A 27,952-nucleotide genomic window follows, 5' to 3' on the forward strand; every position below is an offset into this window, starting at 1 on the left:
GGACACAGGTTCGATCCCTGGTCCGGGAAGATCCCACATGCCGCAGAGCAACTAAGCCCGTGCGCCACAACTACTGAGCCTGCGCGCCTAGAGCCCACGAGCCACAACTACTGAAGGCCGCACATCTAGAGCCTGTGCTCCGCAACAAGAGAAGCCATCACAATGAGAAGCCTGTACACCACAATGAAGAGTAGCCCCCGCTCGCTGCAACTAGAGAAAGCCCGCGTGCAGCAACGAAGACCCAACGCAGCCAAAAAAAAAAAAAAAGTTACAGAAGAGAGTTAATCAGTTAGATTTCTTGAGACATAATAAAGGTGTTAAACAAACTCCAAACCAATATCATTGTCCAATTAAACCTCAGTTTTAATAATTACAAGATTATTTTTTGACCATGTGTAAGAATTTTATTTGAGATGCATTCTAGTTCCTGTGCTGCTGTTGTTGATCTGTCAGTGTTTAGGCCCCATACAGCATCAGCATCGTCATTGGATGGCATCGGATGGCATTGGATTGCCAGCGTGGGCTCACAGTTGTGCAGGCTGCACAGAACAGGAGCCCAAAAGCCACATTTTAAATACAAGGTTGAGAAATTTCATCACACGGCAGCGTCAGGGGAAGGCACACACGACTTTGCTTTAAAAAACACCAGAGCCTGACTTCAGTACTACTGCTTCGTTTAGACAAAGGTAGAAAAACCTCAGGACAAAGCCTAAAATAGTTCATTTGATGGAGCCAGCTAGGAAAGAGATAAGAATTGGCTTAGAACTCTCGAAGAAACTTTTCGAACACAAGGGGTACCTTGGCAGTTTACTAGGCAAATATGTGGCCAAAATTGCCTTTTCTGTACTACTAATAAGCCCAATATCAGCTGGCTGAGTGTAAATTAAACACAGCACTCTAGCAGTATTTTAGTAGACCCAAGTAAAGAATTTAGCACTTTAGAAATGGGGAACACTACATGTTTACTAAAGTGGGCATGAAGTCTCCTTGTGAAATTATATTCAATGTATAGCTCCTTTAAAGTAAATTATAGGGACCATGACTTAGCATAGAAAGGGGAAGTTAATAAGCATCTTAAAATATGTATGTGTATTGTAGATCTAGAATAGAACCTAGTTGCTGTAAAGTTAGATAGCGTCTTTGAAAATCATCAATGCCAAACTGACTTTTTACCAACTAGGGCCTAGAGGAAGTAAGTGACTGGGATACGATCACCTCATTTAGGACATTGAAACCCATGTGCTCTTGTTCCCAGTTTGATTTTCTTTCTAGCGTATTTTGCCGCCTTTTGATCTGACACACTTAAAAATCCACTTGAGCGTTTCCTTTTCAGATTTGTATCTGTTTAGGAAATTGGAGATCCAGTGTATCTGTTTGCATTCTGACAGTTCACATGTTACCACTTTTGTGCAATTATGAACTTCATTCACTTAACAACTGCTGTACCAGATGCTAGGTTTACAAAGACTAATAAGAGAAAACCCCTGCCCAAGGAATTTGTGTCATCTAACAAGAGCAAGATTCTCCTCAATTTTGTATAGTCACACAGCTCCTCTTGAAAAGTATGACTTTGGTAAAATTTAAGTGGAGAAAATAAATGGTGCAAGAGAGCAATCAGGTCCTTGATATAAAAACGTACATGTAGTTGCCTAGTGTTGTCTTATCACAAATGTGCCTCAGACATTCGTTAGCACACAGGTTTTTCCCTCAACAGACACCTGATCTAATTCCTAAAGTCATGTCTCAATAACCTGTAAAAGACTCTAAGAGATGCTGTTAGATATAAACTCTGGATAATAGTATAAATTCACTATTTTCCAGGCATATAGTCATTGTTAGAAGCCAGTATTGAGATGCCGGTATCCACTGAAACCTATTTCAGACTAGAAGAGCATTCAGGGGACTTCCCTGGAGGTCCAGTGGGTTAGACTCCGTGCTCCCAATGCAGGGGGCCCGGGTTCGATCCCTGGTCGGCAAACTAGATCCCGCAGGCCGCAACTAAGCAGTCCGCACACCGCAACTGAGGCCTGGCACAGCCAGAATAAATAAATAAATATTAAAGAAGAAGAAGAAGAAGAAGAAGAGCATTCAGGGAGACACTGCTTTGGGAAAGATCCCTGGTCTTCTCCTTACTTGCTGCAAGTAATAATAAATCCTTCCTTCTTCCCCCCCAAAAAAAGGAAAAAAAAAAAAAAGAGCATATTCAGGTTGGTGATGGGTATTTGAGGGTTCATTTTGCTGTAGCCAACTTTTGTGTAGTTTTGAAGTTTTCTGTAATAAAAAGTTAAGGAGAAGAAAAGCCTTCAGATTTCTTTCTTCCATTAATTGATTCAGCAAATATGTGAGTACCTACTGTATGTTTATTGAGTAACTGTTGTTCTAGGCTGTGCTGCCTAATGCAGTAGCCGCTAGCCACGTGTAGCTACTTAAATTGTAGTTAATTAATTAAAGTTGAAAATGCAGTTTGTCAGTCATGCTAGCCACATTTCAAGTGCTGCAGCCACATGTGCTAGTGGCCACTTCAGTGGACAGTGCAAACACTGAGCATTCCCAGCATCACAGGAAGGTCTCTTGGAGCTCTTTTAGGGGCTGGAACAAAGCCAAGTCCTGCCCTCATGAGCATTCATTCTAGCTTAGAGACAGGATGATAGTGTGACCCTGCAGTGGAAAATGATGAAAGAAGGGGGTCTAGGGTAGGGATGGGATGGTTACTGTTTTCACATAGGGTGGTCCGGGGATAAGGTGATATTTGAGCAGAGCCGGGAGGGCAGCGAGCAACAGAACCATGTAGGTATTGGGGGGAAGAGCGTTGGGGACAAAGGGAATGGGAAGTGCCAAGTCTCTGAGACATTGCGGAGGCTAGCATGTTCCAGGAAAATCGGGGAGGCCAGTGCCACTGGGGTGAGCAGGTAAGAAAGAGTGGGATAGGAGAGTAAGCCAGAGAGGTAATGGGAGGCCAGGTTCTGAAGGACCTTGTAGGCCACTGTAAGGCGTTGGCTTTCACTGTGATTGAGATGGGAAGCCACTAGAGGGTTTTGGACAGAGGAGTGACAAGATTGGACTAATATTTTTAAAGAATCACTCTGAGGACTGTGTTGAGAATAAACTCTAAGGAGGCAGGGTGGCAAACAGGAAATAGGAGACCCTCATGATAGTCTGGGTAGGGGATGGTGGTAGCTGGAACTAGGATGCTTTGGAGGGACTGCTGAGAAGTGGTTGGACTCTGAATTTATGCTGAAAGTTGAACTGACAGGATTGGTTGATGGATTGTGTGTGGAGTGTGGAAAGAGGTGTCCAGGACTTTAAGGATTTTGGTCTGAGCAATTGGATAGATGAAGTTGCTGTTTACTGAGATGGGGAAAAACAGTGAGAGAAGCTAGTTTGGAGGAGAAATCTGGAACTCAGCTTTGGTTATACTAGGTTTTTTCCCCCCATGGACTGTGTTGTCTTTAATTATTTTTTTTTTTTTTGGTTTTTTTTGTTTGTTTGTTTTTGTTTTTTGCCGTACGCGGGCCTCTCACTGTTGTGGCCTCTCCCGCTGCGGAGCACAGGCTCTGGATGCGCAGGCTCAGCGGCCATGGCTCACGGGCCCAGCCGCTCCGCGGCATGTGGGATCTTCCCAGACCGGGGCACGAACCCATGTCCCCTGCATCGGCAGGCAGACTCTCAACCACTGCGCCACCAGGGAAGCCCCATGCATAAATATATTAATGTGTTTGACTTCGGGTTGCTGCCCCAGGCTTCACTGGGACGTTTATGGTATATACACTGTATCACCTTCCCCCAAATCGAAAAAGTTCTGGATTCCAAGACACATCAATCCTCAAGGGATTGTGAATCTGTATGACAAAGGGACAGCGTGCAGGGGAGTCGAGGATGTTGACCAGGAGTGACTACCCTGATGGACTGTGGAATCACGTGCACCTGAGTAAGGAGAGAAGGGAGCATGTGAGGAGAGGAGGAGGCATGCTGAAAAGGTGGCAGGATCAATGGGTTATCGATCCTGGTGGGGCTGAAGAATTATTGGAGTCTGAATCCCGGAAAGAGAGGTTGAGGTTTGTTTCAGCTGGGCTTTTAATCCTTAAAGGACATAATTACAGAATACAAGTTAGTACTGCCCTTTTGGTTTCTTACTTGTGAATCCTTTTTAGTAAGATCTTCTCTAGTTCTGAATGACTCCCTCTTTATTCTTTCGGTACAAACGATATATTGTTTGTATTCTTTCATTAAAAGAATCATTGCCGGTGGGAAGCCCCAAGCCCGTACCTCTGGGACTGAACGGCGGCGGGTGGGCTGCGGTCAGCCTCTGCAGGCCTGAGCAGGCCTCCTGAGAGTCTAGGGCGTAAGAGTTTTGGGGGTTCCCAAAGTGGGTTGCGGACCCCCTGCCTGAGGCTTTGGTTTGAGCCCTGGATCCGGCCTTGTGTTTCCCCGGAAGGATGGCGTCTCAGTCTTTCCTGAAGTTGGGTGCCATGCAGAATGCCATGAGTTAGAAGTTGGAGGACTGAGGGCTTAGAGATGCTTGAGGGACGTCCTTAACCTACGTGAAATGTTGGAGGTTGAGGTGAAAAATATGGCTTTGATATCTTCATGGAAAACTGCATTATTTCAGTCCTGAATCTGGTTCGGTTCCCTTATTGACTCATTACTATATTAAAAATGTTTATTTAGCAGTGATTGTAAAAAAAAAAAAAAAAAAAAAGAATCATTGCCAAAGAATGCCCAGAAATAGTCAGTGATTGAGCTGGTGTCCCAAAGGATATATAAGCCCTCTCCTCACCTTTTTTATAGATAGAATAAATATATATATACACACACACCAGGACATCTGCCTGGTGACCAAGGGACAGAATACTGGAAATGGGGGCTGTTGGAAGTTCTAAACAATAGCACTCCTGGCACATTGTTACTTTTGGTATAGATTAGGAAGAGTGGCTTAATGCAGTCACTTAGTCCTTGTACAATTCTTTCTATGTGTAGGAAAAAGAAAGGAAAAGCAAATTGGCAAAAAGAAGTTCTTTAGCAGTCGAATTGCCTAATTCTTACTCTGTCTTCACACATTAGAGCCTAATACTGATAGTGATTTACTTACACTTCTAGTTAATAATTAGACATTGGGAGACACTATATATCACACCTAATGGAACGTATGGGGTCTGATGAGAAAGTTTTCTGTTTCGACTAATAAATTTTAACCCAAATGGCCAAGCCAAGTGAAATATCATGGGCTTTGAAATATTTTTGAACTGTGCTGAGAAAACAGTGTGACTTTATTCAGTGAATGGATTTATCATCCCTTCCAAATCACAGGCCTTAGCGCCAGCTCTGGAGTGGAGGCACGAGGCAGCACTGAATCAGAAAGTGGAAAAACTAATCAAATCCTTAGAGACCAAGGACAGTGAGGCGGAGTTAGGCTGACTTTTTCAGTGGTAGCCTCTAGCTGTACATTTTCTGATTTTAGTAAGCAAAGGTGGGTTATCTATAACTTCAGTAGTAAGGTGCACTTCGGTTTTATTCATACACCCTGATTTCTCTCCATTCTTCCCTGTGTTATTATTCTGGTAAATATTGTACTTGCCACTGCAGAAGTTGGGTGCTTTTCATCTTTGATCACAATATCTAGAACTCAACTCTTTCCTTTTAGAAATATCATTGAATAGTCACTGTGTACAAGGCTGTGCGCGGAGTTCTGTGGGAGGAGAGAATTTGAGTGAGAGCGTACCCTGCTTACAAGACGCTTACAGCCAAGCACGGGAGACGACATGAACATAGACAACCAGAGTGCTTGGCCAGGGAGTGATAAAGAATTCAGGAGAGGGAGAGATTAATAACAGTCTGGGAGAATTAGAGAAGGCTGCCGGGAGGAGATGGCGTTTGATCCAGGCCCTTGCAAAAGGATAGAGAGGGTGATCTGGAGGGTGAGGTTGAGGGGCAGGCTGAGGAGGAGGGGATTGTGGGAGCAGGGGTGGGGGTGTGGTCACAGGTCATGGAAAGGGAAGAGCAGTTAGTTGTCCTAATAGAATAAATGATAAGGGAGAGCATTGCTTTTGCCCCAATTTAGCATGGCCTAGTTTGGGAAAGCTCTGCAAGTAAATAGCCTACTTTGCAAGTATTGACTCACTATTTTTTGTGAATCTTCTGTGCTTTTTACATTTTCTTCCTTCCACTCTGCTTTTCCTTCATTTCATATCTTATTTGTTATCCACTGTTGACAACCAGTAGAAAGAAACATTGAATTACTGTACTTGTTCATTGTTGTTGTTAGCAGCTGTCGTGATTCAGCTCTGGAAGGTGTTGAATTTTTTTGTCCCAAATTGCATTTTGTGATTATCTGATGAGTATCGTTATCTGATGTTGACAGTATTTCTCTTTATTGAAATACTTACATTTTGCTAAGTGCTTTACTTTTATCATCTTTTAAAATCACAGATCAACTTTGTTGAGGTACAGTTATTATGAGGAAACTGAGTGTCACTCAGAGAGGTCATATAACTTGTCCCAAACTACGCAGCTAGTAACGGGCATAGCTGGAATTCGGAACCCAGATGTGTCAGACTCCAAAGCCCTGGCGTTTTACGGACTCATTGGCAAATGTTTACAGTTACATTGAACCATGGGGCGCACTCACTCACGGAATTGAAAGCTCATATCCGGAAGCATGGATCTTAGAAAATGGGAGATGGAAACCTGCAACTGAGATTTGACAAACCTATTTCATAGATAAAAGATATTTAAATAGAAAACACTATACTGAAATTAATTCAGATCTTTATTATAAAGATGTCAAGACACCTTTCTTGTAGTAAAAAACCAACTTGAAGTTACTACAGGAAGGGGTCACGGTGTGGGGGAGTGGTTAGAGGAAGCACAAAAGATCCGTTTCCTCTCTTCTCTTCCCGAGAAGAACCGAGTTTTTCCTTTGGGAAATGAGACCCAAGAGGGAGGCTAGATCTACATCATTTTAACAGTAAAATAATGAGAGGTGTTTAAGATCTTTCCATTCATTTGGATTAAATAGTTTTTTGTTTTTGTTAATTCAGGTACTCTTGGGATGGTTAAAAAAAGGGTAATTCCTACCCACTTAAACCACCCAGTTCTCTAGGCCCTGTGTGAGTTGTGAGAGAAGGAGAATATTGTTTCAGGAGGAGGAGGTGCTGGTAATCGGTAGTGATAAAAACAAGGCGGTTCCTCAGTTGCTTGGGTAGGTAGTGGTGCTCTGGATTAGAGGCAGGGTATTTCTTTTGTTTAAAAACAAAAGGAGTGTGTGTGTGTGTGTGTGTGTGTGTGTGTGTGGTAAATAAACAAAAATTTGGTATTTTCTGCCAGAAGCAATTTTTCCCCCTCTGTGTGTATGTATATTTATTGAGCTCCTTCTATGGCCAGTGGACAGGATAGAGTGGTGAGCAGTCAGATACATTCTCTGCTCTGTGAGGTAGACAGTCGGCCAGTGGAGGAAATAGACAATAGGCACGTAATCCGCTAGTAAAATGTAAATTAAGTACAGCAAGAACATCATGTGAATATGTATAGAGGGGTGCAGTTAAGATAGGCTTTCCTGAGGAAAAGGTGGTTGAGCTGAGAATTAGCGAATGAGGAGAGAAGGTGGGATGTAAGCCGGTTAATGGCTAGGGAAGCATGTTCCAAGCAGTTGCAGGTCCAAAAAAGGGCTGCATGGTGGGAGCAAGCCTGGGAGCGTTTCAGGTACAAAAGGAGTGCTGGTGGGACTGGAGCACCGAGGTGGAAGGTTAGGCTGGAGAGGTAGGTAAAGGGGCCTTTAGGCTGCAATAAGAATTGTATACTCTGGCGTACGTGCATTTTGAAAACATTACTCTGACTGTACAGAGCAGAACAAAATGAAGGAGGGGCAGGTGCAGATGCCAGGAGCCCGCTACACTAACTCAGGTGAGAGCGTGTCTGTTTCATTCTTCATTGCTTCCCCAGTGTGCTAAATGTTTATGGAGTGAATGAAGATGATAACAGCCTATACTAGGGTACAGGCAATGGAGACAGAGAAAAATAGACAGGTTCATGAATTGGTGGATCACATATATAAGTCTTGGAGATAGATTAGATATTGAGTGTAAGGGAAAAGGAATTCCAGGGATAACTCTTAGGTCATTGAAGCCTTGAAAATAGAATGAAATTCTTGGCGGGGAGCATATGGAGTGAGAAGAAAAGAAAGCTTGGGACTTCCCTGGTGGCGCAGTGGTTAGGAATCCACCTGCCAATGCAGGGGACACAGGTTCAAGCCCTGGTCCGGGAGGATCCCACATGCTGCGGAGCAACGGAGCCTGTGAGCCACAACTACTGAGCCTGCGTGCGACAGCTACTGAAGCCTAGCCTGTGCTCCACAACAAGAGAGGCCACCGCAATGAGAAGCCCGCGTACCACAATGAAGAGTAGGCCCTGGTCACTGCAACCAGAGAAAGCCTGCGCAGAGCAACGAAGACCCAGCACGGCCAAAAATAAATAAGTAAATTAATTAATTAAAAAAAGAAAGAAAGCTTGGAACTGAGTCTTGAGGGATGTTAGCATTTAATGTTTGGGTAGAGGAGCTGGCTGAATATGGCGTAAAACGAAGGAGGTGCTTCAAAGATGCCAAGAAAAGGGTGTTTCAGGAAGGTGAGAATGTCCAGCGTCACTTGCTGCTTCAAGAAGTCTAGAAGGTTGAGTCGTGACAGATGTTCATTAGACACTGGCATCTTGAGACCTGGGCCTGAGGTGTTTCAGTAGAATAATGGAGCCAGAACTGTTGGGTGGTGCAGAGTTGGTTGAGGAGTGATTGGGCAATGTGCAAAGGGGACAGAGAAAAAATAGTTACCTACGGACAGTGGGTCACCTTGTGGCGATTTTATACTATAGGTGTGGACAATATAGTATATGTGGATTTATCTTTTGTATGCTTCAAATATAGTATGAAAATTGCAAATGACTCCTTTTGGGTATAATTTGAAAGACTGGAGATCTGAGAACTAAAAAAAAAAACGGGTAGTAAAGCAGGAGTTAGAGCAGAAATATTTCTTCACTAAGAATTCTTGTGGGAGCTAGAGAGGAAGCTGAGGGGAGAGTAAACCCAAGCCTTATGAAGCCACTTTTTATATCTATCATTAAGGGAGGGGCTGAAACACATGTAAGAGGGGTTGACTGCCCTTCTTTCATGTGCTCTCTATGTATTGGGGAGGGAGTTTGAAAAATCCTGTCTCGGCGAGGCTAAGTAAGTTACATACAGGGTTGCCCCAACCTTTTTTCCATCTCAAGCATCTGTGGCTATGAACCATGGAAACCTGAGAGGTAGGAGTCAGTAACTGTGTTACAAATTCAGAAAGCCAGGGAATATGAGGCTATAAAACCAAATGCTTTAAAAATTACTTGGATTTTTGATAAGGGTGCCAAAACAATTCAATGGGGAAAAGAATAGTCTTTGAAGGGACTTCCCTGGTGGCGCAGTAGTTAAGAATCCGCCTGCCAATGCAGGGGACATGGGTTCCATCCCTGATCTGGGCAGATCCCACGTGCTGCGGAGCAGCTAAGCCCGTGCGCCACAGCTCCTGAGCCTGCGCTTTAGAGCCCGTGCTCCGCAACAAGAGAAGCCACTGCAATGAGAAGCCCACGCACCACAACGAAGAGTAGCCCCCGCTTGCCGCAACTAGAGAAAGCCCATGCACAGCGATGAAGACCCAACGCAGACAAAAAGAAAGCACAAAAAACAATGTATTCAAATAAAAGTAAATCTATAAAAAAAAATAAAGCTGTTTAAAAAAAAAAAAGAATAGTCTTTGAACAAGTGGTGCATTTTGGATATCCACATGCAATAGAATGAAGTCAGACCCCAACCTCATACCACACGTAAAAGTTAACTCAAACTGTATCCTAGATCTAAATACAAGAACTAAAATTATAAAGCTCTTAGAAGAAAACATGGGAGTAAATCTTCATGACCTTGGGTTAGGCAGTGGCTTCTTAGATACAATACCAAATACACCAATGACAAAAGAAAAAATTGGACCACATCAAAGTTAAAAACTTCGATGACAGTCCACAGAATGGGCGTTAATAAGGGACTGGTATCCAGAGTATATAAAGAACTCTTAAAACTCAATGATAAAAAGACAACCTAATTAAAGAATGGGCAAAGCATCTGAATAGACATTTCTCCAAAGAAGATATGCAAATGGCCAGTAAGCACAGAACGATGATTAACTTCATTTGCCATCAGGGAAATGCAAATCAAAACCACAATGAGATAATACTTTACACCCACTAGGGTGGCTATAATGAAAAAGGCAGGTAATAGCAAGTGCTGGCAAGGATGTGGAGAAGTTGGACCCCTCGTATGCTGGTAGTGGGAAGGTAAAGTGATGCAGCATTTTTGGAAGACTGTCTGGCAGTTCCTCAAAACGTTAAACGTAGAGTTAACTGCATGAGCTAGCAATTCTCCTCTTAAGTATAAACCCAAGAGAGATGGAAGCATATGTCCGCGCAAAGAGTAGTACGTGAATGTTCATAGCAGCATTATTCATAATAGCCATAAAGTGGAAGTAACCCAAGTGTCCCTCAATGGTGAATGGCTAAACATAATGTGGTATATACATACAAAGGAATATTTTTTATGCACATCATACAAAAATACTCTGATCAATTTTATTACAAACATATGAAATTTTAAAGAATTTTTATTGGAGTATAGTTGATTTACAATGTTGTATTAGTTTCAGGTGTACAGCAAAGTGATTCAGTCATACATATACATCTATCCACTCTTTTTTTAGATTCTTTTCCCATATAGGCCATTACAGAGTATTGAGTAGAGTTCCCTGTGCTATACAGTTGGTCCTTATTAGTTATCTGCTTTATATATAGTAGTGCGTATGTGTCATTCCCAGTCTCCCAGTTTATCCGCCACCCCCCGCTTATCGTGACCGTAAGCTTGTTTTCTGCATCTGTGGCTCCATGCAGCGATGGACGATGCCACAGCATCCACGAAGGAATGTTACTCAGCCATAAAAAGGAAGGAGGTACCAACATATGCTACAATGTGAATAAAGCTTGAAAATCTGTTAAGTGAAATAAGCCAGTCATAAAAGGCCATATATTATATGATCCTCTTTATATGAGATGTCCAGAATGGGCATGTCTATAAAGACAGAAGGATTCGTGGTTGCTTAGGGCTGCTGGGGGTATGTGGCTGGTGGATACTGGGGATGACAGCTAGTATGGGGTTTCTTTTAGGTGGGATGAAAGTGTTCTAAAATTAAATATGATTGCACAGTTCTGAATTTACTAGAAAGTGCTGAATTATATACACTCTGAATGGGTGAATTGTATGGTAAGTGAATTATAGCTCAATAAAGTTATAAACAGTTGTTTGGCATTATCTGCAGCAAATCAAAATAAATGTTATTTGTATTATTTCTAGTATGTTTTCATGTTTTATTTTACGGAACAGAAAAATATTCGTAAGAGATTTTTTTTTTAAATAAATTTATTTGTTTATTTTTTGGCTGTGTTGAGTCTTTGTTGCTGCACTTGGGCTTTCTCTAGCTGTGGCGAGCAGGGGCTACTCTTCATTGCGGTGCACGGGCTTCTCATTGCGGCGGCTTTTCTTGTTGCGGAGCACGGGCTCTAGGCGTGCAGGCTTCAGTAGTTGTGGCACACGGGCTCAGTCGTTGTGGCTCGCGGGCTCTAGAGCACAGGCTCAGTAGTTGTGGCGCATGGGCTTAGTTGCTCCGCGGCATGTGGGATCTTCCCGGACCAGGGCTTGAACCCGTGTCCCCTGCACTGGCAGGCGGACTCTTAACCACTGCGCCACCAGGGAAGTCCTACTTGCATGGTTTTTTTTTTTTTTTTTTGCATGGTTTTAAATAACGTGTTTATATGACTGTTGATTTATTGATGTCCATCATTTTTGAAATCCTCTCTTGATTTCCCATTGTGGTAGTGAGGCCCTGCTCCCTCCTCACTCCCAATACTTCAGTTCTCCATTCTTCTCTTGTACTTATTGTCGCAGTTTTGTGAAAACAATTGTTTCCAATATATGATTAAATAAATGTTCACAAGTGATGTACTGTGATTACATTTCCTTACAAATTTGTTTTTTCCTAGAGTGAATAATACCCGCTTTTAAAAGATGTACTTAACCTATCATTTTCCCCCTTTCTCCTGGAGCGCTTGCTCCTGGAGCTCCCTGGACTCTTCCTTTCTGGAACAGGCTCTCTGGGGCTGTGCCATCTGTAGTCCTGGGACTTGCCTCACTTCTTTCCTGAGGTAGACCTGTTTTCTAACATCTCCTGTCTTCGTCCTTCTTGCCGTGTGCTCTCATTTTACTGAGGCACATCTTCCTGTGAAAGAGCGTGTGGAAAGTAAATTGTTGAGTCCTTGCCTATGTGAAATGCTTTATGTAACTCTCATACTTGGTTAATATTTTGGCTGTGTATGGAACTTGAGGTTGAAAGTTATTTTCCTCAGAATTTTGAAGGCCTTGCTCTGCTGTCCTCTGGCATCTGTTATTGCTATTGAGATGTCTAATCCCATTTAGATTTACAGTCCTTAATATTTAGGGTGACTGTATAATTCATTGTCAAAACTAGAACCCTTGAGGTGCTAGCCTGAAAGAATAGCAGGACAGCAGGCATTAACCAGGACTCTCTGGGGTAGCTGGGGCCATGTGGTCACCCTCTTTACATGTGACCTATTTTTCCTCTAACCATTTAGGATCTTCTCTTTGCTTCTGGAGTTCCACATTTCATGATGATGTATCTTACAAAAGGTCCTTTTTCATTGCACTAGGTTGCACTAGGTTGTGGTGGGTTCATTCTTGTCCTTCGATTTGGGGAAGTTTTTAAAATTATTTCATTAATAATTTTCTCCCAGCCTTTGTTAGGCAGGTGTTTGACATTCTGGATTATCCTCTAAGTTTCTTTCTTTTCTCACAAATAATCAAGGGGATATCATCTTTGGGCCTTCTTGTTTTATATCTAAGAGATTTTTGTACATTTATCTTCCAGTTATTCTATTGAAATTTTTAAACATTTCTGTTTTGCGTTTAATTTCTTGTTTTACTCTTTTCTCATAGCATCCCGTTCTTGTGGAAATGTGTCTTCTCTCACTTCTCTGAGGTCATCCATCGTGAGTTCTTTTCTCTTTCTTTTCTTTTTCTTTCTTCTTTTTTTTTGTGTGCGTTTGTTTCGTTTGTTCTCTGTGTTGCTTTCTTGAGTCCCTTTTTTTTCTGTTTGTTTTGGTCTGTGTCTGAGGCTTTCCTCAGATGTTGGTGATCCTTAACTGTTCCTTCGTGTTTCAGAGTAAGGCATTCAAAAGTATCTCTGGAACCTGGGCAGAGCTTTTTGGCTCCTTTATATATAATTTTGCTGTGAACTAATGTCTTGGTTGTTAGAACTTGGAAATCTTATTTTCCGGGGAGACGGGGCGACCATGCAGTTTCTCCAGAAAAGGCTCCTCTCCTCTCCTGCCTTGGAAATTTTACACATGGTGCTAGTGTTCTGTGTAGAGGGTGGGGGAAGGAGACAGAAGGTCCTAGAGTTGAGCATCGAGCCTTTCCCTTATGCCCCATCTCAGCCTTCCGTGCCTCACATCTCTCAGTTTGGAACTTTTGTGGCTCAGTTTTTGCAGAGAATAAAGCTTCTTTTCTCCCTTTGGGGTAGTCACTTGGTTGTGTGGGATAATGGAGAAGGCCCATGGTTCTGCCCCCTTCCCCTTCTCCACCTTTCAGGGTAACTGCCCGCCAAGAGCTCATCTCACAGGGATTCTGTGGGCCTCACTAGCTCCACCCTCACCTTTATTCCCTCTGGACATTTGGGTGATAACTTCCTTTTACTCCTTCATCTCCTGACTGTCTTTGAAAATTTTGTGAAAAGCTACTCTCCTTAGCTCTCCCTTTTCTCTTCTTTCTTGCGGGTTAATACATTTATTTTTTTCCCTCTACTGTCTTTTAGAGGAGTTGAGAAGGGAGAAGAGATAGACTAATGTGTTCAAACTGCCATTTTTAACTGATTCTGGCGTGCATTTTTCCAGGCAGAGTATTATAAATGTTGATTCGATTCTGAATAGTACTGTCGGTGCCATTCCTCACATATGTTGTTATGGGTTAAATAGGTTTTTGTGGGCTGGCCTGGAAACCCAACTACATCTATGATTTTCCCCTAGAACTAGAGAAACAATCAAGCCTTTCTGAATTGACTCTCTGGAGGAATTATAACAGACTGGAACAAAAATATTTCATATATCTCTCCATTTTCCAAATCACATAGAAAATTAGGACTATTGTATCATTATTGTTGAAATAAAAAGCTCCAGAAACTAACAGAAACTGGAATTTTAATGGAAAAGTTTGGTCATAAAGTTAAGCTTTGAAAATTGAACTGAGAAGCAAAGCTAAGTTCTTCAGCAGTATTCCTAAAACTTCATTATTCGGCAACTTTTTTGAAAGCATTTTTCCTAATTAAATTTAAGCCCAGTGATAGAGCTGTGGGGAATAGCAATAGCCACGAGGAGCATTTGTTTACTTATTTTCTTGCTACTTTCTTATTCTTGCCTTGCACACAACAGGGTCTTCTGAAACATTGGACTGAATAAACTAGACTCGGCCAGATAGACCAATAAAACTCTCTTCCTAACCATGAATGACTAAGAATAGCTGTGAGACACTTGGGTAGTGAAAATGCAACGCAGAATATGTAAAGTACACAGGGTGCTTGAGAGTAAATGTTGCACCAGCTTGGTGTTGGAACTGCAGAGACCACTGCGAGTGTAACAGACCCACTGCGGTCATGCGGCTCCCGTTTCCAGCCTCCCACGTTGTGCTGGGGCAGCCTTCCCTGAGCGCTCCTTCCCAGTGGCCGTGATGGCCCCAGTCTCAAGGGATCAGAGATCATTAGGAAAACCAGGAATCGTGGCTGTTATCTCTTATGTGGCTGGAACAAGGTAAGGGCAATGAGATGTAGTGATCCCATTATTTTCCTTCTTTTTTATTTTGTTTTCTCTTCTTTTTTATTAAAAGAAAAAAAGATTCTTTTTGTTAACCTCTTCCCCCCCCCCACCCCCCGCCTCCCCTAACCTTGCTTTTGACAGGATGCTGACTAGGAACCAGAGCCCATTTTGGCTTAGCCTTAAGGGCAGCTGTTTACAGAGTAGTGGTGTTACATAGGGTTCCTGTGTCGTATGTCTGTGTAACACTGGATTTGGATCTTGTATTTAGCTGCCAGAAGTGACTGTGATGAAGTAGGGGAGATAAACTGATAGATTGGCTGCCAGAAAGATGTTGGGAGTCAATCAGATAAACAGGGCAGAGAAATAGCTTGCTGTTTTCTAGTGATAATAAACCAGAGGCCTCTGGTCCCCGCATTTTTAAATGTAATTGCCATTGTAGTAATAATGTCTAAAATAAGCAAATGAGAAAACATCACAGGAGGTTTTTTATTTGCGATTGAGATATCCTTTTCCCTTTTGCAATAAAGGTTCGTCCTATATGGAAATGAGTATTTTTACAAATTTGTTGTGCTTCTTCCAGTGCCTACTTACATAAACAAATGACAATTAGAGAGTGAACTGCTTTCGTAGGAATTTATCCCTCCTTCGTTATCCTCCCACAGACTTTGGCTGTTTAACTTGATGAACTATCTGTATTGCTCCCATGCCTTACCTACAAAATGATTACTTATTTTTGTGAAGAAACAAGTTTTAAAGTCAAACCTGTGTTATTGACAGGTGATAAGCAGGAAGGAGTTTATTTTAGTGTCTTCCCTTGGATTTCTCTCAGAAGATTATTTATTTATTTATTTATTTATTTTTGGCTGCGTTGGGTCTTCGTTGCTGTGCGCAGGCTTTCTCTAGTTGCGGTGGGGGGGGGCTACTCTTCATTGCGGTGCGCAGGCTTCTCATTGCGGTGGCTTCTCTTGCGGGGCGTGGGCTCTAGACGCGTGGGCTTCAGTAGTTGTGGCACGAGGGCTCAGTAGCTGTGGCTCGCAGGATCTAGAGTGCAGGCTCAGTAGTTGTGGCGTACAGGCTTAGCTGCTCTGAGGCATGTGGGATCTTCCCAGACCAGGACTTGAACCCGTGTCCCCTGCATTGGCAGATGGATTCTTAACCACTGTGCCACCAGGGAAGTCCCTCTCAGAAGATTTTTGGAATTTTAATCTCTGTTGCTGTTTCCCTGTATATAGCACTTGTGTAGGAGAGATGATATCTAGTTTTATTATTGTAATTTAAAATTCTCCTTCTTTAGTGTTTAACTTTTAAATCCATTGCTTCTTCTCACGTGGGACTTTAAGATCCAATGCAAATTCTTCAGTCTGTGTGTAAGATACAGATTTAGGCTTTGATTGCATGCGGTGGGATACCCAGTATTAAGAGGAGAGTAGGAGAGTGATTTAGAGTTCCCATGGAGTTAATTGTGGGGCTGAGAGACTGGCTGTCTGTGTTGTGTTTCCAGTATGCACATACGACTTTCTTTAGGTTCCTTATTAAAGTTGTTGTGGCTGTGAATGTGTTGGTGTCATATATGGTTAAGTTATTTATTAGTAAGCATGCTAGGGTACCAGCTGTGGAAAGCAAGAGAGTGAAGTCCACACTTTTAGTTATATCTAATAAAGGCTTTTTGCCTAAGGAAGACCTTCCTGACTGCCGGAGGTTATAGGTCAGAAGTTAACCATGTACCATTATCCTGTTGGTGAGAAGCTGATGCGTGTTCCTCTTTGCCACCCAGCCCTTCCCACCTGACCTTTTATATAGATTCTCCACTGATATCGATGAGGTGGACAAAACTAATCATAAAAACAATGAAGGGAATGTTGCATACTCATTGATCCATTTGAAATGAACTGCAGTACAATAAGTCTTTCAAATGGACTTTGTTCTCAGCTATTGCTTATAGCTCTTTTTAAAGATATATAAATATGAAAGGGTTAATGGGAATTCAGTCATGCTCTTGCCACTGAGTTGTCCCTTATTGATTGTAGTTTAGAGCTGTCACTATGCCGTTCAGAATTCCTCCTGTGCCCTTTTAAAGTCAGTTGGTGCTGGGAGATGATAAATAAATCACTTGCTTTCCTTTTTCCCCAGCTCCTTCGAGAACTCATAGAACGGAAGACCAGCTCCTTGGATCCCAATGATCAGGTGGCCATGGGAAGGTAATTTAGATATGGCTTTCTATTCATGCAAGTAGCCTGTATAATAGTTTCTCCCTCTGAATCTCCTTAATTCAGCCTCCAAGGCAACGATTGGTCCTATAATTATAAAAGTTGAGAGTTCCCTGGTGGCCTAGTGGTTAGGATTCCGGGCTTTCACTGCTGTGGACCGGGTTCAGTCCCTAGTCAGGGAACTGAGATCCTACAAGTCATGCCGCACAGCCAAATTAAAAAAAAAAAGTTAAGCAAGATAACAAGAACTAGACAGGCAGAGTGATGGAAATTGTTTACCCTACCTACATTGCCTTAAGTGCAGTTTGAATAAGAGATTATAAAATGCCTATAGGTGTTTATTTTAGGGTTTGTTTCACAAAGTCCCTCTTAATCTCTTTGCTCTCTGGATTGGGCTGTGATTTTATCTGTATCAATCTCTGACCAGTGGGTAAAAAGCATCCACCCAGATGCATGCTCTCCGCTGTCAGGACGTGGCACTGTGCACAACAGGTTCCTTGCTCTGGGAGAGTGTGCCCTAATTTAGACCTCCACCCCTTCAGTGAAAGCTGTGGCACATTTAGAAATGGAACGTGGCGGCATTACCCAGATGTCAGGGTAGAATGGAAAGTAGTGAAGGAAGGCCCTTGTGTATGCTTCATCCTGTGGCTGGAAAATAAAAAGGACGTTGAGAGTGCTACCTAATGAATAGTGTACATTTAAATAGCCATGAGCCATAATTTGCAAAAGCATGAAAGGAAACAAAAGCTGCAAGTATCAGAATGGGATTCTGGGGCAGAGCAGCATTTTGAGATCACAATGAAAAATTTGTGTTGATGAAATAATTTTATGTGAGTAAAACATGAATTTTAGGGTAGGATGTTGATATTTTGTATATCTCTGGAATGCTATAGAGAGCTGTTCACCATAAATTTAATGTGATAGAGCAAATTGCATTTAAGTGATGATTATATTGTACATTTATCTGACTTTACAATAAAATAGATTATGGTAATTAAGATTATATTAAGATTACAGTAATTGGATTTCCCTGGATTTTTTTTTTTTGATGTTAAATTTTCATTGTGTAAATCAGGTAAGATGAGTAGCTGCTGCTGTTTTTCCTTTTTTCCCCCCACATTTGTTCATATGAGCAATATATGAAGATTTTCTTAGCCCAGTATCTTTTATTTGAAAAATTAATTTCTTTTAATCTAAAACGACTGCAGACTACCAAATGTAAAATAGATAGCTAGTGGGAAGCGGCTGCATAGCACAGGGAGATCAACTCGGTGCTTTGTGATCACCCAGAGGGGTGGGATAGGGAGGGTGGGAGGGAGAATCAAGAGGGGGGATATGGGGATATATGTATACATATAGCTGATTCACTTTGTTATACAGCAGAAACTAACACAACATTGTAAAGCAATTATACTCCAATAAAGATGTTAAAAAAATAAAAGTAAAATAAAATGACTGCAGAATATATGAATCTTGTTTGGATCCTGATTCAAGCAAACTAACTGTAAAGTTGAGATGACCTCGGAAATTTAGAGTGAATATTTGATAGTAAAGAATTATTGTCAACTTTTTTTAGGTGTGACAGTGGTATTGAGATTATATTGGGGCTCTTGGTATTGAGATTATATTGCGGGAAAAAAAGCCCTTACCTTTGAACAACACATTCTGAAATATTATAGCTGAAATGCAAATTAAATAAATAAAATGACTGTAAAACTAGTATCGATAGTGGATAATTCTTAACACTTAGCAAAAAGTGGAAAGCACAGGAAAAAGCAGTTGGGCATTAACAATGGGAAAATTAGATTTAAAGAATTCACGTGCTCAAACCAAACAGCAGCTGCAATATTAGTCATAGAACAGGCCGCACAGCTAAAACATTAAAAGCAAACCCAAGCAGCTATACTCAGTTTGATGGGTTTTCCTGCAGACTGGTAGATTTAGTGCTTGTCACAGTAACTCCAAATACTAAGGAGCATTGTTAACCAAATTTGCTGTAGAATTTCCCAGCTGCCATTTGTTTTTGTTTTTGTTTCTTTAAGCCATTGCACAAATCCTCGTCTGTTGATTAGTCTCTGTGGCCCCAGACTGTCTTGAGGAAGTTGATGTAGGTTGATGATTTCTTTCTGCAGTGTTGTTAGTGAGAAAAATTCCGATTTGTCGATACATGTAACTATTTCCATTAGTGATGATGCATAACATCACTTGTGAATTTCCTAGGCAGTGGCTTGCAATCCAGAAGTTAAGAAGCAAAATCCACAAGAAAGTAGATAGGAAAGCCAGCAAAGGAAGGAAACTTCGGTGAGTTACTTTTTAGAAAAAATGTTAATCTTGTGTGTTGTTATCCTTATCTCTTCTCTTGCATGTTGGCTATTACATCATTTTTCTATTTCTTTTGATGATTCTGTTTTTCAGGAGCAGAAAAATAACTAAAGCAATATTTGAGGCTTTTTTTGAGACTCCGGTTTTTTTTTTTACTCTGTAATGGAAAGATAGTTACTTCTTGTTCTACTGTTGTGAATGGATGGGTTAAATGATATTTGCATTTCCCTGAAAGAGAAATAATAAGGAAATAAGACAAGATCGTTGAAATTGCCTTAGTTTTAAAAAATGATTTCTTTAGAACAATATAAAAATTGTATTTTGGAGTCTTGTTTAGACATAGAATTATATTGGTCCATTTTCATGATGCCATACATGTACGCAATATGCTAAAAAGGTAAAAATGAAGGATTCCAGAGAATGTTAACACTGCTTAAATGAGATGAGGAATATAATTTGTATGAGAACAGAGAGACATTTCTGAGTGTAGGAAAGCCCTCAACCCTGTGAGCCCTTGAAGGAGTCTTAAAAGTATGGAGACAAAAGATGGGGCAAGAGTAGAATTGACATTGCTATGCTTTCAGACTTAGATTCCTTGTAACTATTTTTATATATTACATAGTATCACTCTCACAGGGCCTCAGTGTCAAAGAAACTACTTGTAATTCAGGTGCACACTGAAAAAAAAATGTTAAACTCATTGTGTTAGGACAGTTTTAGGCAGATAGCTAATCCCACATCCTTATTAGAGCCTGCCTGTCATTAAATTCCCTTTAGACAAATGTGGATCTGTCTCATTTTTAAATATCTTCAGAGAAGCAGATTTCACTGCTTCAATTAACCTGTTTTAGTATTTAACAAAACTCATCAGGAAATGCTTATTTTTCTTTAACTTTGCAGAAGTGCAAAGTAGCTTTTCATCATCTTGTGCTTGAAAGTCACTTTCTTAAATCTCAGGTTAAATTGTTATAATTTGTTTATGTTTTTTCATATGTTGAAGTTTCCAAGTCTTCATACTTCTCCAAGTTTGTTTTCAGTGTACTGGTTAAGAGCATGGTCTCAAGAGCCTGACTGCCTGAGTTTGAATCCCAGCTTTGACAGTGTGGGATATGACACTCTAGTAGTTACTCCGAGCAAGACCCTTAAACTCTCTGTGCTAGTTTCTTCATCTGTAGAATGGGGATGATAATAGTACAAGACTTGTAGGGTTGCTGTGAGGTTTAAATGAGTAAGTATATATACAGCTTTTAGAACAGTGCCAGGGACACAGCAAGCACTATATACGTGTCTGTTGCCATCATTCCTATCATTATTATTGCTGTTATTATTCCAAGACTGGATCAGTCTCCTCCTGGAACGTTCATTTACTTACTCACTCACATACATGCCTCTTTTGTACCTGTCTCTTCTGTACCCCCCCCACCCGGAAGGATTTAAAGAAGAATGTTATTACTAGTACTTTGTAATTGACCAGGCTGATTAAATACCTACTCTTTAATTTTGAGATTAGACTTTTCTCCAGTACGGTGCTTTTAAAATTATAGCTTTGAGAAAGACAAATACTCTATGTTATCACTTGCATGTGGAATCTAAAAAATGAAACAAACGAATGTACCTAACACAACAGAAACAGGCTCACAGATACAGAGAACAAACCAGTGCTTACCAGTGGGGAGAGGGAAGGAGGGAGGGGCGAGATAAGGGTATGGGATTAAGAGACACAAACTACTGTATATAAAATAAATAAGGAGCAAGCATATATTATACAGCACAGGGAATATAGCCATTATTTTATAATAACTTTAGATGGAGTATAATCTATAAAAATATTGAATCACTGTGTTGTACACCTGAAACTAATAATATTGTAGATCAACTGTACTTCTAATTAATTAATTTAATAGCTTTGTGAGGCTTTAAATGTTCTCTAGAGGGAGGAGCCCGGGATTTCAGATCAGGAGACTGGCTCTGTCTGGCTCTATGATTTTGGTTGCTCTTTATTCTCTGAGCCTCACTTTTCTCATTTAATAAGTGGAGATACTAATCCCTACTTTATAGATTTGGTTTGAGGATTAAAACAAGGTGAATATGTCTGGTACGTAGGAAGCATTCGAAAATATTAGTTTCTTTCGTTTCTTGTGTTTATCTGTTGACGTTGCTGTTGCAAATATACGCTCTTCAAAAGAACTGAGAGTGGCCAAAAATGCCTTTTTTACATTATCATATGTTTATGAGTTTTAAAACTGTTAGGGCAAGTAGCTATAATCGTGTGTCCCTTGAGGGCAAGTATTGCACTGTTTTTTCAAGACAGTTCCAACCGTAACCGTCTACCGTAGTGCCTCGTAGACATGTTTTTGGATGATTATAACAGTAAAATTAACACGCTTGTCAGGTAAGACTTTCTGTAAGATGCAGCATCCACACTTCACAGTGTGAAGTGAGCAGACTAGGAAGAGTGAGCCTAGGGAAAGGCCACAAAGAATAATGTTTGCCAAAATACAGACCTGAGAGTGTACACGTCCGTTTTGGGAACTGCATTTGTTTTGACAGAGACTTAAACTGAGTATGGGGGAATGGCAGGAGATGAGGCTGTATGAATAAGTGAGCGCTAGATTGTGGTCAAGCTCAGAATTCAGACTATAAAGACTGTAGCAAGTCATTGAAAAATAAGGGCGCCTGAGCACCTGTCACAGATTGGAGGAGACTTAAGGAGACACCACAGTTAGGTGCAATGTGGGGTCCTAGGTTGGATCCTGGAAAAGAAAAAGGACACTAGGGTAAAAATGGGTGAAGTTTGAATAAGGTCTATGGTTTAGTTAATAGTATTGTACCAATGTTAATTTCCTAATTTTGATAATTACACTGTACTTGTGTAAGCTGTTAACATTAGAGGAAGCTAGGTGAGGATATACATGAGTTCTCTGCACTATTTTTGCAACTTTTCTATAAGCCTAAAATTACTGCCAAATAAGAAGTAAAAAGAAAAGTAATAAATAAGGTCATGTGCTTTGAATTGTTTTGCAGTTTTATCATCAGTATTCACCTGGCTCTCTTTGTGAACATCAGTGTGCGGGATGTGGTCAGAATCAGAGTGATCTTGTTAGCAATAGCAACAACTAACATTTATAAAACTCTGTTGGGCACTGCAAAGCAATTTACATGCCGAGGTAGAAAAGGCATAGGCTCTGATGCTAAACTGTCTGGGTTTGAAATCTGACACTTCACTTACTGGCCTTTAGACCTTGGGCAAGATACTTTACATCTTTGTGCTTCAGTTTCCTCATCTGTCAACCTAGCATGGTGATAAAAGGCACATCTCATAGGATTGTTATGCAGATTGAATTAGCTAATTCATGTAAAGTAGTTCGGAAAGTAAGTAGCTCGCCCAGGTTACAGAACTAGCAAGCACAAACTTGGATTTGAGCTAATTGGTCTGATTCCAGAGCCCATGCTTCTAACCTGTGGCTATTGAGTTGTTTCTCTGGCCAGGACCTTTGCAGACACCAAAATGGTACCTTGGCTACATTAGAATTCTGCCATGATGGATTTAACAAGGGGCCCAGGCTAGATGAGAATAGCATAAATAACTTCCTTAAATTAGACCCCCAGAAGAGCTGGTGGGATGTGCCAACTGTCATCACTGGTACTAGATTCCACCAGTGAGCAAGCTTTGCTTTGTGTGATATGGTTGGAGAGAGAAGAAATGTCCTAGCAAAGATGAACATCACCTTGTGGAAACCTTAGTTTAAATGGTAGCAGGTCAGTGGCATGATCCTGGTCAGACTGGGTGTGGCAATTTGCTAGTTGGATGCTGGAAAATAACTTATAAAAAAAAGAAATGTTTTGGTTTTGGGAAGTAATTATAATTATTGACTATCAGTCTTTTACTCAGCATTATCTGTAAGTGGATTTGATCATGATTTAAGCAGAATTCATAATGTAAATGAATGAAGCTCTCGGGTCTTTAATAATGAGGTGTCATACTGTGTTTTGTGTTTGTCTGTTTTTCTGCAACAAAATTATATTTATCTCTTCTTAGTATGGTTGGTAAAAGGTATTTTAATACTAAAACATGCATCCATCCTCAGTAGCACTGAGATTAGGTAAAATGCATTGTATTAAGTACACATTACTAAATCTGATTACTTCTTAAAGCCTGTCTTTCATCATGCAGCTAATAGTTATTGACTATATTTTACTAAAGTGTAAAGGTATTCCACAGAGCAGTGCCATCCAATAAAAATGTCCTTACCTGCGTAATTTTAAATGTTCTAGTAGCCACAATTGAAAAGGGGAAAAAATGAAACAAGTGAACTTAATAATATATTTCACGTAACCCAATATATAAAAAATATTATTTCAACAATTTATTGTTTTAAAAATTATTAGTGATATATTTTACATTTTTTGCATCTCAAGTTTTCAAAATCTGGAGCACATCTCAGTTTGGCACATTTCAGGTGCTCAGTAGCCACGTGTGGCCAGTGACTCCCGGATTGGACAACACAACTATAAGGTGTAGTTCATAGTCTTTGTCTAGACAGTATTTGGACACAGCCAAGAACAGTTTTCATTTTTTCAGATGAACAGTGAAGTTTGGCGAAGCCTAAAGACATTAAAATACATTTATTAATTGTACTTACACTTTATACTTAAATAAAAAGGTTATGTAAATAATTATATTCTTGTACATTAACGTAACCTTTGGGGAGGGCATTTAGCTTACTTTTTCAATTTTAAATATGCATACTTTTCGATTCACCAGCAAAGCAATTCCACATCTCAAAATTTATCTCATAGAAATGTGTGAACAAACATACAATAATTTATATATAAGAATCTTCGGGCTTCCCTGGTGGCGCAGTGGTTGAGAGTCCGCCTGTCGAAGTAGGGGACATGGGTTCGTGCCCCGGTCCGGGAAGATGCCACATGCCGTGGAGCGGCTGGGCCCGTGAGCCATGGCCGCTGAGCCTGCTCATCCGGAACCTGTGCTCCACAACGGGAGAGGCCACAACAGTGAGAGACCTGCGTACCACAAAAAAAAAAAAAAAAGAATCTTCGCTTTAGCTAAGTCAGAAAGAGAAAGACAAATACCATGTGATATCTCTTATATGTGGAATGTAAAATATGACACAAATGAACTACAAAACAGACACAGACAGAGAACAGACTTGTGGTTGCCAAATGGGGGGCAGTGGGGGAGGGATGGACTGGGAGTTTGGGATTAGCAGTTGCAGACTAGTATATATAGAATGCATAAACAACAAGGTCCTACTGTATAACACAGGGAATTATATTCAATATCCTGCGATAAACCATAATGGAAAAGAATATGAATAGGAATGTGTGTGTGTGTGTGTAACTGAATCACTTTGCTATGCAGCAGAAATTAACACAATTTTGTAAATCAACTATGTGTCAATAAAATAAATTTCTAAAAGTTTTGAAAAGTCTTCACTTTCGCACTGTTTAATATGGTTTTTAAAGGGGATAGGCTGTATAATGCCTATCAGTAGGAGGTTTAATAAATTATATTGGCACGACAGAATATCCTGTAACTATTTAAAAGAATAGAATATGACAAAGTGGAAAAAAGCATAATGCAGAATATTAAGTATCTTACAGTCTCATTTTTATGTGAAAATATATAAAGTTTATATTTGTCTTATATATGGAGAATGCCACAGACAAACTTAACAATGATTAACAGTGATTTAATTAACAGTGATTATTTCTGGGGTATAGGACTACAGGGAACTTGTCAGCTCTCTATACATTTTGGAATTTGAAATTTTATATTATTTTTTATAATTAGGAGATAGGGACATTAAAAAATGTACAGTGAACAGATATTTTGTTGCATCTTATAAAAAGTGAAGAATTGGAAGCAATATGAATGTTCAAGTATATGAAAATATAGTTATGGTACTTCCATTCCTGGAATTTTGTATATAGCTTTGAGATACAATGCTAAGTGAAAAAAAAAGATATGAAATTATGTGTGTGTATGGATTTCTATATAAAATGAACATAATTGGGCTTCCCTGGTGGCGCAGTGGTTGAGAGTCCGCCTGCCGATGCAGGGGACACGGGTTCATGCCCCGGTCTGGGAAGATCCCATATGCCCCGGAGCGGCTGGGCCCATCAGCCATGGCCACTGAGCCTGCGCGTCCAGAGCCTGTGCTCCACAACAGGAGAGGCCACAACAGTGAGAGGCCTGTGTACTGCAAAAAAAAAAAAAAAATTAATTAATTAATTAAGTAAATAAAATGAACATAATTAACCAAAATATTAAACTCATAATAATAATAAATATTAATAACAGTTCTTCTCTAGGTGGAAGAACTATGTATGTTATTATTATTATTTTTTTTTGCTGTATGCGGGCCTCTCCCTGCTGTGGCCTCTCCCGTTGTGGAGCACAGGCTCCGGACGCGCAGGCTCAGCGGCCATGGCTCACGGGCCCAGCCGCTCCGCGGCACGCGGGATCCTCTCAGACCGGGGCACAAACCCGTGTCCCCTGCATCGGCAGGAGGACTCCCAACCACTGCGCCACCAGGGAAGCCCCTATGTATGTATTTTTGTGTGTGCCCAGTTGGTTTGTTTTCTAAATTTTCTGTAATGAATTATGCTTTTTGTATTACTCTTATAATGGGAAAAATCTCATCACTATTATTCTTTTAAATTCATTTGTTAAAAAAATGAGTGAAATTTGGGAGGCTTGGCTATTGGTGGTGTAGTAGAGAATCAAATTCTTTGATGTGTGTAAAAATGTTTTTAAAACTGTAAAACATTAGACATGTGAAAATATTTATATCATATTTTTTTGTGGATAGTGTTTTGCCCAAGAACAAGTTTTTCTGGTTAGAATTTTATTGGGCTGGGCTAAAAGTTCATTTGGGTTTTCCGTAACATGGAAAAACCCAAATGAACTTTTTGGCCAACCAATATACTATGCATATTGTCCTTCAGCTTCTCCTTTTATAATGAACAGAAAGGGATACCTTCTTTGAATTCTCTTTGGTGTAATTTCTTCTGTATAAGGTCAAATATTTGTTCAGCCCCCCTTCACCAGAGGATCTCAAAGCACTTTGTACAAAAATACCCTTTTTTTCTATTGGTGGGAGATGGAGGTGACATAACTTAAATTTCTGTAACACCTTGACTGAAGATCTAAGGATCAGACTTTTTATGTACTCAGTTGCATGTGTCATTTGAAGATGGGTGAGGGGCTTCCCCGGTGGCGCAGTGGTTAGGAATCCACCTGCCAATGCAGGGGACACGTGTTCGAGCCCTGCTCCGGGAAGATCCCACATGCCGCGGAGCAACTAAGCCCGTGTGCCACGACTACTGAGCCTGCGTTCTAGAGCCCGTGAGCCACAACTACTGAGCCCATGTGCTGCAACTACTGAAGCCCGCGCGCCTAGAGCCTGTGCTCCGCAACAAGAGAAGCCACTGCAGTGAGAAGCCTGCGCACCGCAGTGAAGAGTAGCCCCCGCTCGCCGCAACTAGAGAAAGCCCGCGTGCAGCAACGAAGACCCAACGCAGCCAAAAAAAAAAAAAAAGGGCGAAATGAAAGACCTGGTGGAGCTAGTGAGTGAAGGTGATTCTAGAAGCCTTTTCTGACTCAGGGAGCTAGTGAGTGATGGTGGTGGTGAGGTGTTCCATTTGAATGTTATGCCACTACCTGTGCTACTGCCAGTAGGTAGCTTTAATGACACTGAAAAATGATTAAGATGTGTGTAGAGGAGGGAAGATGAGGTAGTCATCTCCTCATTGTCTGTCTGGAGTGATGTTTAAGGGCTAGTAGATTGCTCAAGGGCACAGGTCTATCTACTCATTTTTTGGGCGTTGGAGCTCTGTTGAGCTACTGTCATTCACAATGTGCTTTTATCACACTTTTCTCCTGTAGTCTTAAGGAAAAAGTGTTTTTATGGTCGTGAGTGGTTCGTGCCTATGAATTGTTCCCTGTTGCACTCTGGAGCCAGGTATACCTGTGATCAGTTCTGGAGTTTGTTACCTGGTAGGGTGTATTTCCTTTTCTAGGTTAATAGTTACTGATGTTGCTGCCTGTTTGTTTCCTACTTTATTAGGTTTCACGTCCTTAGCAGGCTTCTGAGCTTCATGGCACCTATTGACCATACCACAATGAATGATGATGCCAGGTGAGTAATAGATTTAATTATATGTCTCAAATGGCTTCATGACAGCCCGATATTGACCTGTTCTACAGCCTGTCGCCCTCTCCATTTCTTCTTATCAGTGAACCATTTGTCATTGGCATCATAGCAAGGGTCCTCGTCACATCTCTTCACTCCCATCATTACTGTAAGACCAAAACAAAATTCCCGTAAATCTCAGTGCTGCCTCTGGTGGGTTTTTTGTTTGTTTTTGCTGTTTTGTTTTGTTTTTAACTTTAGCCACCTGCCTAGGACATCGGAGCTCTTCTCTAGACAGATGGGTTAGGACAGCACACACACTTG

The 27,952-nt window shown here is 40.9% G+C and overlaps 2 protein-coding genes across 13 annotated transcripts in view; one reads left to right on the top strand and one right to left on the bottom strand.

Annotated features, from left to right (window-relative positions):
- Positions 1-27,952, top strand: part of AATF (apoptosis antagonizing transcription factor) — a 102,879-nt gene that overhangs the window by 47,352 nt on the left and 27,575 nt on the right. For 3 of the 6 annotated variants that reach the window (XR_004523969.2, XM_033848207.2, XM_004310338.4), the window contains 3 exons: positions 17,071-17,138; positions 19,368-19,448; positions 27,563-27,634. Coding sequence is in view for 5 of the 6 variants with exons in the window: in XM_033848207.2 (XP_033704098.1) it covers positions 17,071-17,138; positions 19,368-19,448; positions 27,563-27,634 (221 nt within the window). In the remaining variant the exon portion in view is untranslated. The remainder of the gene's footprint in view (positions 1-17,070; positions 17,139-19,367; positions 19,449-27,562; positions 27,635-27,952) is intronic. The other 3 variants (XM_033848208.2, XM_073797826.1, XM_033848209.2) reach the window with 2 other exon arrangements.
- Positions 24,081-27,952, bottom strand: part of ACACA (acetyl-CoA carboxylase alpha) — a 277,855-nt gene continuing 273,983 nt past the window's right edge. For 6 of the 7 annotated variants that reach the window (XM_073797821.1, XM_073797819.1, XM_073797818.1 and 3 more), the window contains one exon: positions 24,081-24,494. In XM_073797821.1, the coding sequence (XP_073653922.1) occupies positions 24,296-24,494 (199 nt within the window). In that variant the 3' untranslated portion in view covers positions 24,081-24,295. Of the gene's footprint in view, positions 24,495-25,516; positions 25,694-27,952 lie in introns of those variants that run through there. The other variant, XM_073797817.1, reaches the window with a different exon arrangement.

Source organism: Tursiops truncatus, chromosome 20 (genome assembly GCF_011762595.2).
Source record: "Tursiops truncatus isolate mTurTru1 chromosome 20, mTurTru1.mat.Y, whole genome shotgun sequence".
Lineage (NCBI taxonomy): Eukaryota > Metazoa > Chordata > Mammalia > Artiodactyla > Delphinidae > Tursiops > Tursiops truncatus.